Genomic DNA, 10,663 nt, shown 5'->3' with positions numbered 1-10,663 from the left:
CCTCTGTATAAAAATTATTGTTAATATTTTTTATTGAGAATAGTGTGTAACTGTTTGTTTTCCCTACATAAATAAATATGTTTTTTTTATTTGATTAAAAACTGTCGTAAGTCATGTTGAACAACACGTATTATTTAATTATAATATCGGAATAAAAACTCGTATAAATTCTATTAAACCATTTATTTCATAACTTTGACTTATTATATACTCCATCACCTTTTAAAAAGTCTACAACGTGTGGTACAACCACTTCAGGATTAGTTATATGAACGTCATGGCCACCAGGAACAGTAACAGATGTACAATTTGGTAACATTAAATTACATTTATCTAAAATGTCTGAAGCGAATTGTCGTCCTGGTTGAATGCTTTTATTCTCTGAAGCTAGGACGAAAAGTGTCGGTGGTGTATGTTCTGTGATGGCTGTATATAGAATTTCTTCTGATACAGGAACGGTAGCAATTTTCTTCATTCTTGCCTCCCAAGACAACCTGTCAACATATATTAGTAGTTGTATTAAGATATTGTAATAACATATAACTGGTTTTCTCGTTAACTTTTGATTGAAGTCTACTGTTTAATTGAAAACCAGTCTTTATAAACTAGTGAATTACTATCGAAAAAACGTAATGAGTTCGATCTACAAACTAAACAACTTTCGTATGAAACGATCTGATACATCAACTACTCAGTTAGATAAATTTTAAGTGTAATAAATACTTAATCTATACTAGTGAAATTTAAGTGAACTACCCCCGGTTTCTGAGATACACTTAGCGGTAGTTTATCTGTCCAATAGCGCTAAAACTTATATTTTAAAAAACGCTATTGCATAGATAAACTACCGCTTAATGTATCTCAGAAACCGGGGGCTAGTATGGTAAATTAAAATTTAAAATTACCTGAATTGTCCATCACCAACTGGTATCAATGCTCTAGAAAGAACAGCTTCAGCTTGCTCCTCAGTCAGGCTTCTGTTTCGAACCATCAAGTCAATTGCTTCGTCGTAAGTCAAGTTTTTAGAATTTCTTGAAAGCCAACTGAAAGAGAGACTCACTTTAAATGTTTAGTATACACTTAATCACATCACATTGGAATTATGAAGCCACGTCAAAGGCCTTTGGGCGGCTTGAACAACTTTGACTCTAGGTTGACCACAAACCATACGATAAGAAGAAGAATTGGTTTATGAGGCTAAGGTCTTTAACGGTATTTCTCTATAACAAAAGAAGTCAAGTTATACGTTTATTGGGACATTGTGTTAAGTTCAATATAACGATTTGAGAGTTACAGTCATTACAATTTCCCACAAATCGCCCGTACTATGTTCCTGTATATTTTTGAAGAAAATCCTTCTCCCGGTTTCTGAGCACATTTAGCGGTAGTTTATTTATTCAATAGCGTTTTTTTGTAAGAGTTTTAACGCTATTGAAGAGATAAACTGCGGCTAAGTGTACTTCAGAAACTGGGGGTTAGTCCTTTAAATGAAGTTTGTTAACGACCATTTCCTTATCAATTAATGAATAACTATCACTCTATTTTGGATAGCTCACTTTATTATCAAAACAGTATCCATTTAAAAATCTTACCTCGGGAAGTTTCTGTAGAAATTGTCGTAATAGAAGTGGTACCAGTATTGTGTTTTATGATGAGGATAATAATGTAAAGCTAGCGGAGGTCCGGGGTCTAAGTGCACCATCTTTGTTACTTTACCAGGATAAAAGAGATTGTAGAACGAACCTGGAAGAAAATATTTTTAATGGTTTATCTAGTAATGAAATGTATATTGGGATTTTTACTGCATAAACCTTTTTAAAGACTGTATGATATATATTACACAAAGAATATCGAGTGTATTTTTTCACATAAAAAATCTTTGCAAACCTAGAAGTTTAAGACGAAAGTCGCAAAATTCTACAATACAATCGAAGATTCTGAGTGACAAGATTAGTACTCAATGCAGTAGAAATAGAAAATAAATAAATTACTGACTCACCAATGACAAATCCCATAGAGTGAGATAGATACACGAAAGAATCCCATTTCATACGTTCCACAATACCACGAATTACTTCAACGATCGAGAGCATAGTCACCGGTAATCCTGGAGGAAAGGCGTCCGACTTTCCATGACCTGAAATACCATTTTTAATATTTAAAAATGCGAAAAGGACTCTATATTATCTATAAGTTATTCTATTACGGTTAAACGGCTGGATTTAATTAGCTAATATTTGATATAGTAGTTAGAAATTGACAAATAAACATTAACATTTTTTAATCATGACGTTTTAAGCAGTAAACTACAAATGTCTCACTTTCGTATTAAGATTAGTTTAATACTGCTGCATAATTGTTTATCTCTATCATTTATTGAGTGGATATCATTGTTGTAATTAAACTTTAGTATCTATTTCACAAAGTAGTCGAGGTTCCTTACCAGGCATATCAAAAGCAACATAATAGTATGTATCTGGTAGCTCCTGGACCAATGGAAGAAACGTTGCAGCACTATCCATATACCCATGCACCAGAAGTATTGGCGGCTTCCATCGACTCCCCCATGATATCACTAAAATAAAAATCATATAAGAATATTATTAACAATTTAATCATATATTTTTGGTTTCTAAAGCCTTGGCTTTTTAAATTGCAGTAATTATCTAATATAAATTCATAAAAACTGCATAATGCATAACAGGTTTCATATGCGCTGAAATTTACAAGTTTACGATCTTCGACCGTTAAAAAAACCAAGGCCGATAAAAAAGGGAGGTCTAGTCAGTAATTAAGACCCGTTTTTCAAGATGTTATTATTATTTGTGCAATCAGTCACATTTTAACAACTCTTGTTGAAAAATACTTTTCTGGGATCGAAAATACTAGTTCCATGAATACGAAATACTTTATTCCCATTGGAATCTTTTTGCCACAACACTAGTAACTATCTCGATCGATCGTTATCACAACATCATGTCAAAGAAAGTTAGACTCTAAATACTAGGTGCTAGAGTTTAATATTCTTTCATAACTATTCGTATTTTGACAGGAGTTTCATTGGGGTGAGATGCAAAGAGTTTGATAAAAGTTGTTTTTAGAAGATAATAGTACCTATATTAATTATTATGTATAACATTCTATTCTCATTTCTTAACAAGGATTAACTATGTAAATGAATAAACAAGTTTATTAACCCTAATTTTTTTATTAAACTTGTTAAATGTTACGAGATTTTTTGCAGATTTTCGCTCATAAATCTTAGAAAGACATAGCAAAAAGCGGACATAACAAGTTTTTACTAATGTGGCTTAATAATGTTAATGAGCATAAAACCGCGGTACCTATAAAAAAGATTGGATTTTTTTACAATTATAGGAAACCATCAACAACTTTGGAATAGGTAACCTAACTTAAATACATTGTACGTAAATAATATCACGCCTGTTATACCCAAAGGTGTAATCAGAGGTGTATTTTATTCACCCACGTTTCGCCGTTAACAATGATAGTCCCTTGAAATAGAGGGGCGAGCTAATACCTTTTTTCCGAGACGGAACTTTTTTACGTTACCAAACTTCGGGCTCCTATCGAAAAAAAATAAAGGCGAACGGCAGGTTTATATGAAGAATTCGTACAGCTTATAAAATGTCATGTTTAGGTTTACTTTTTGTTTTAATTGGTAGCTAATATGATACACAAGCTTATTTTAAAATTCTTATATTTTTAAAAGTTGGGAGGTAAAAGTTATGTCCATTTTTAGAAGCCCCGATAGTTCGGTAAATTGCTCAGATGCTGTCAAAACCACAATTCAAAACAACAGCAAATTGGCGGATGCGTAGACGTCAGACGAAAAGTGACGTCTCATGAGATTTTCTTTTTCTTTAGTTGTCAACAAATATAAGCCATGGACCAAAAATTATTATTTAAATAAACAAATACTTTCTAATTAATCCGGACTTCTAAAAATAATACTCCCAAATAAAAATAAGTGACTTAGTCCCCTTAATAAGTGGTACAAATTCTGTTACGAAACAACACAAACTTTAAGCTGTACGAAATCTGCCGATCTCCTTTAAATAAAAAACTTACTTGCAACTTTGCCCCATGGCAATTTGACAGTCCATTCTTTAGTATTTTTCTTCATTTTGTTTAAAAATAACTAATTTCACAATTTAAAACACTTTTCTTGGTTATTTAAACTTTAAAAAACTTGAACTGAACCTAAATGATTCTTTTTTTGTTTTTATTTACCAACGTCAATTTTACAATAACCTTATTTTTTAAGTAATTTATCTAACAACACAGCACAATTTTATCAACAATTTGTAACAAATTATTGTTTTATCTTAATTTATTTACGCGATAAGGCAGAATGTGTGATTGCCGTGCGGATAAACACACAACTGGCTGTATGTTTAATGACCAGTGCCGGTTCTAAACATTAACTTCAATGACAAAAAAAAAGTTGTTAGAGATGTCATTTTTTATTTCGTTTACAAGCTGACGCCCGCAACTTCGTTTGCGTGGATTATTATCTCGTAAAAATAAGCCTTAATGTTACGCCACGATCTTTTTTATTTCTAGTGAAAACCTTTTTGAAATCGGTTTAGCCATTCCAGAGATAATTCAATGTCTATTTTATGTGTGCTTCAAACTTATATTTGCAGTTGAATGTTTAACCGTAGGTACATTTTGTATGGAAAAAACTCTTATATCTGCTAACTTAAGTTGGTTTTATGACTATTTTCTCATAATTTACCTTGCAGGACGATTCGTATCGAGATAAAACATTGTTTTATTGTCCAGACTTAATATGTATATACCGAAGTATATGTATATCCAGAGATTAACGGACACAGACAGACAACAAAATTTAGAAGCTAAAAGTTATATGTATATAAGATATAAGTATTATATGTATAGATAATATTTAATTAATTATAATTATTAGCGAGGTGAGACCATGAACTTGGTAATTACTTCAAGTTATTTTCATTGTTGTTCCTACCTATGATTATTTTGATGAGTTTATCACCTAGTGGGAAAGACATGGCTTGTTATTGATAGGACAAAAAATAGAACAATCGTATTGTTGTTTTTTTGTTATGATAATGTCATTATACGCAATTATGTGATAATTGTTTGTTTGTTAGGCGCCATGGAAGTAAGTTAAATTAAATTTAAAACATTTATTAATTTGAGTCCTCTGTGCGTCTCTGTGGCGCATTGGTTAAGGTCGCAACGCCGCAACCATTGCGTCAGGAAGTCGTTGGTTCGATTCCCACACGGCAGAATTATTTATGCGATCCACAAATAATTGTTGTACTTTGTGTCCGTTGTTTGTATGTGTGTAAAACTCCGACACAAGAGTAATTCTTAGTGCGGGAGTTGTCTAAAAAAAAGAAGATTTTAACACAAATAAATAATCAGAAAATTGAGAAAGGGAAGATTAGATATTTTGGTCATAAGAGAATGAATGAATGTACTGACGAATGAGATGTATAGATGTGAATGAAGCAAGGGAAGTTCTGAATCATACCAAGTAGCGTTTGTTGCTTTCTACCTTCGTGTAGAAAAAGGCGTGATTTTATGCATAATGTACTTATGTAATGTATGTATGAAAAGATGGAGAAGGATCTCATGGCGTTCTTTTTCTATGAAATAAATCACACACAATCCAGAGCACGTGTAAAACTAGTCGCTAAATATAGTGAAGCGAGTTTTATTATAGCATAGTTAGTGGTCAACGTAGTGTCAAGGTTATTCAAGTCTAAAGGCCCTTGACATTGCTTAACGACGATTTAAATTTATGACATCTGAGACCGGCTTTTTACATACCTACGGAAGCATGGAGTTTACATATCACTAAACAGCCATACATCTATGGAATGACTAAGTACTTTTCTTTTTAAAAAGACAACTCCCGCACTAAGAATTGCTTTTGTGCTTGTTCACGTTGGAACTCGCGGGCGCGGTGGCGGTCGCGAGCGCGGGGACGTGGCGATTTGTGTTCACGTTGGCCGCCAGGCGGGCGTTTGGCTCAAACTGGCTCAAACTGGTTGATCTTACTTGACATCGCGAGTGGATCGCGCCCGCCACCGCTAGTTCGACGTGAACACACACGAACATCTTCACTTGTTTGATATTGGCGCGAGCGCGCCACGCGGGCCGCGCGCGACGCCGCTAGCTCGCCCGCGACTTAGACCGCGCGAACGGTTTGTACGTGAACACTTCGGTACATCGCCATATGTTTGATATTTCGCGACCGCGCCCGCCACCGCGCCCGCGAGTCAACGTGAATAAGCACTTAGTCTCGCGGGGACTTTTACAAACGTGAAATAACGGACACCAAGTACCTACCTACAACCAGACTCGAAACAATTATATTATTTGTGGATCGCACAAATATTTGTTCCGAGTGGCAATTGAATTGAAATTATTAAACTTGTACTCGCAAAAGGTTCATGTAAGATGCTCAGGCTATGTAATTTTTTCGTAAATAATGTCGAAATTGTAATTAGGTATTACAGACTGAAACATTTTATTAGACACTCATTTCATTTGATACTGCAACGAGAATACGAACCTGTGACGTCACTGTCGTATTTCTACACTAAAATGTGTTTTTGACATTTCATAAAGAGTAGCTGATTTGACTGGTAGTCTAGTACCCTACCTCTGCCAGCCGCGAACCTTGCATACAAGGCTACTAAGTTTGTTGGTTATATAAACATACTTTTTCCTGTACATAAACATCTATTTTACCTTCAAAACAAGTTTTTAATATATTTTTGACACTATTACATTTTCAAACATGCAAGGCTGATATTATTTTTATTATGCAAAAATTTTGACCGACATTTTGAAACAGGTTAGTCATACCATAGACGCTTATTAATATTAGGTCGGGGAAAAAGTCTTTTCGCATTATAGTATTATGAACTTGTAATAAAATCTTTTCTCTACACCCAAAAGCTCGATATTTGGGTACCTCACTAGCTCTGAAAGAAACCTAATGAACCGTGTACTCATTTGTGATTCTTGAAGCCAAAGAGATTTTATTACAAGGCCATACCTACTATAATGCGAAAAGACTTTTCCCCCGACCAAATATATGTATAGGGGTAGGCAGAGACCAGAGAACGCCACTTGGTACGATCCTTACAAACTTCCCTTGCTTCATTCACATATATACATGTTGTCATACAGGACCGCCGGTTACGAGTAGGTAACTACGCTTGTCCTTGGAGGACACTGTCATTTGTTATATTCTTGACAATACATCATAAAGTAATTAATTGTAATTACTTTAACTTCCTCCGTTAGTTTCTTAATTATTCATACTAATATAATAAAGCTGAAGAGTTTGTTTGTTTGAACGTGCTAATCTCAGTAACTACTGGTCCGATATGAAAAATTATTTCAGTGTTAGATAGCCCATTTATGGAGGAAGACTTAAGGCTGTATATCGTGGTATATCGTCGCTTCCGCGGATTTATACCACAAGATAGCACCAAAGACACTGTGCTTAAGTGAAGTGCTACTAACATAGTGATGATATACTTAATATATATGTTAGTTTGTAAGGTATATATCTATGAGCCATTGTAGCTTGAAAATAAAATGATTTATTATTATTATTATATCATTACGCTACGACCAAAAGGAGCAGAGTACCATTAAAAAATGTTACAAAAACGTTATGACCCATCCTCTCTTATGTGACGCAAGCGAAGTTGCGCGGGTCAGCTAGTACATCATAAATTCATTAATTGTAGTTACTTTAACTTCCTTTATTAGTTTTTTGTTTATGTCACGTACGCGGCTTTCCTTGTTTGAAGTTGTTTGTTAAAATAACTTATGTTAGACTACGGGTCTCCAAGTATCGTCTTGCATGCCTGAGAGTTCATTAGAACAGTTCTTGAAGGTGTGCAAAGTCCCCAACCCAATATTAGCCAGCGTGGTGGACTCAAGGCCTAACCCCTCCCTCATTAGGAGTCCCTTGCCCAGCAGTGGGATATTAATTGGTTAACATATTATAATGCAAGGGGTCATATACGCGATCGAAACGTCGCGCGTCGGGTGAACAAATAAGGTATTCTAACCTTTAATTTTGAATTGCGTTTAAGACCCGTTACATTATAATATTACGTTTACAAGTCGCGAGAGTTTAAAATCATTAATTAATTGGTTAAATTTATATAGTAGGCTTTTTTATGGCGGCCGTTTTTAATTGTCGTGTATGCATTCTGAAACTTAGATATCTTTCATTTCTCTTAATATCTTTATAGACAGACTACCGGATTTAGGAAGGTATAATATTAGTACCTACCTGTGAATAAAAACAATACGCCAACGTCAATTCATCATAAAGTCATTAACTACATTATAATTATACTATAATCACTTGCATCCTCTTCTACTTAATTTATTTGCGTCATTTCTTTGCGTTTTACGTGCTTACCTAAGTACATATAGGGTCAGGGAGCCTAGGATACAAAATGTTCCACGACATGTGTGGATAATATGGCAAAGTAAGGCGAAAACACACGACATAGGAGTATGTGGCGACTTCGGGCAACACTCCAGCTCATATCCAGTTTTTATTTATTTATTAAACATCTTTATAACACAGTTATTTAATAGATGTTTGACCTATAACAAAGTTACCTGGGTTATAACACGATACCCTTTGGTAATATTGGTTGCCAGACTTTTAAGCTTCTGACTACTGTTAACGACTATCAAAGATCTTCAAAAATGACAGCCGGGATCCACAATTTAATGTGCCTTCCGAAACTCGATATTATTATGTATAAGATGGTCACCCATCCACAGAACAACCCAGGCAAGCGTGACTTAACCTCACTGAAATCTAAGAAACTGTTTTGTGCCTACACCAGATTCAAACCCTTATTCACATACTGGTACATTATCCCTAATTTTATCACAAGCTTAGTTGTAAATTTTACAGAGACGATTTGGCATCAAAATTCCAACCCCTTCAACTCGGTTTCGGTTCAAGAGGGGGTTGTGAGGCTGCTATACATGCCCTGAGGACGTACCTTCGTAGCAGTGAAGGAGAGGTCATCCTAAAGGTTGACCTCAAAAATGCTTTTAATTCAGTTAATAGGGACACCTTGCTGACCCAAGTAAAATCTGAAACCCCCAAAATTTATAAATTCGTTTGGCAATGTTATAGACATCCCTCAAAATTATTATATAAAGATAATCTTTTGGCATCTTCTGTTGGTTGTCAACAAGGTGACCCTCTCGGACCGGTCATCTTCAGTCTTTCTATTCACCCTATTATTCGGCAAATAAATTCCAAATTTAATGTTTGGTATTTGGATGATGGGACCTTGGGTGGCGATGTAGACACTGTTTTAAAAGATTTGGCTTTTCTAAGAGACAAATTCAGTTCAATCGGTCTGGATCTAAATTCTAACAAATGTGAATTATACATTATTAATCAGAACATAAATAAATCTTTGGCATTATCTAAATTTAACTCCTTGACACCAAATTTAAAAATTGTTGGGAACAGTTCTCTTCGCCTCCTTGGGGCTCCCATCTTGGAAGAAGGTTTCGTACCTTTTTTAGATGAAAAAACTCTAAATTTTAATGAAGTTTCGGATCGTCTTCTCAAAATTAACTTACAGTCGGCTTTTACTATTATTCGGTATTGTCTGTTCGTTCCTAAATTTACCCATGCCCTCAGATCCTCACCTTTTTGGCAGAACCTATCACCCCTTATTAAAATTGATAATGTCATTAAAAACATGTTGTGCAAAATTTTAAATGTGGCCCTGGACGACCGAGCATGTAGTCAAGCCTCTCTACCCATCCGCTTGGGTGGCCTCGGCGTCCGCAAAATTTCCGACATTAGTCTACCTGCGTTCTTGTCTTCGGTCCACGACACGGAAGAGTTAACCAGGAAAATTCTAATTCCTACACTGGTTGACTTTGAAGTGTCGTGCAAGACCGACGCTGTGAACGTTTGGAAGATGACCGCTCCGTCTACTGATTTACCCCGAAACCTGTCCTCCCAGAGACAGTGGGACGCGCCGCTCTGCGGGTTGGTTATAAAAAACCTTATCAATACTTCCTCCAATCCCGCCGAGCGTGCTCGCCTGTTGGCTGTGGGAGAGTGGGAATCGGGGCTTTGGCTTCAGGCACTCCCATCGTCCAACGTAGGCACGAAGTTGGACGATGCCACTTTTCGCATCGCCACTTGCCTGCGTTTAGGTGCTCCGAGTGTTTCTCCACATCGTTGTCACTGCGGGGAAGCTGTCGACCGTCTTGGGCACCATGGTCTTTCCTGCGGTAGGAGCTCTGGCCGTATACCCCGACACGCACACCTCAACGACATCATTCGCCGGTCTCTTGCCGCCGCTGGAATGCCAGCCATCTTAGAACCTAATGGGCTGGCGCGCGACGACGGGAAGAGGCCGGACGGTATGTCGTTGATGCCTTGGAGGATGGGACGGCCTTTGGTGTGGGATGCAACTTGCGTCGACACCCTTGCGCCGTCTCATCTTCTAAGGACGGCCAGTGCTGCTGGAGCTGCTGCTGCGGCTGCCGAAGACCTCAAGCGGCGCAAATACAGTAGTCTTGTTGGCGACTATGTGTTTGAGCCGTTTGGGGTCGAGACGCTGGG

The 10,663-nt window shown here is 36.5% G+C and overlaps 1 protein-coding gene across 2 annotated transcripts in view; it reads right to left on the bottom strand.

Annotated features, from left to right (window-relative positions):
- Positions 1-179: 179 nt before the first annotated feature.
- The window catches only part of LOC142985129 (serine hydrolase-like protein 2), a 34,163-nt gene continuing 23,679 nt past the window's right edge, over positions 180-10,663 (bottom strand). Inside the window, exons 1-6 of one of the 2 annotated variants that reach the window (XM_076133109.1) lie at positions 4,093-4,403; positions 2,444-2,575; positions 2,000-2,137; positions 1,593-1,743; positions 906-1,043; positions 180-494 (exon numbers count right to left, since the gene is read on the bottom strand). In XM_076133109.1, the coding sequence (XP_075989224.1) occupies positions 188-494; positions 906-1,043; positions 1,593-1,743; positions 2,000-2,137; positions 2,444-2,575; positions 4,093-4,147 (921 nt within the window). In that variant the 5' untranslated portion in view covers positions 4,148-4,403 and the 3' untranslated portion in view covers positions 180-187. Of the gene's footprint in view, positions 495-905; positions 1,044-1,592; positions 1,744-1,999; positions 2,138-2,443; positions 2,576-4,092; positions 4,404-10,663 lie in introns of those variants that run through there. The other variant, XM_076133110.1, reaches the window with a different exon arrangement.

This window comes from Anticarsia gemmatalis, chromosome 29 (genome assembly GCF_050436995.1).
Source record: "Anticarsia gemmatalis isolate Benzon Research Colony breed Stoneville strain chromosome 29, ilAntGemm2 primary, whole genome shotgun sequence".
NCBI lineage: Eukaryota > Metazoa > Arthropoda > Insecta > Lepidoptera > Erebidae > Anticarsia > Anticarsia gemmatalis.
Note: the sequence above shows the minus strand (reverse complement) of the source record. Positions and strands in the feature narration are given on the sequence as shown.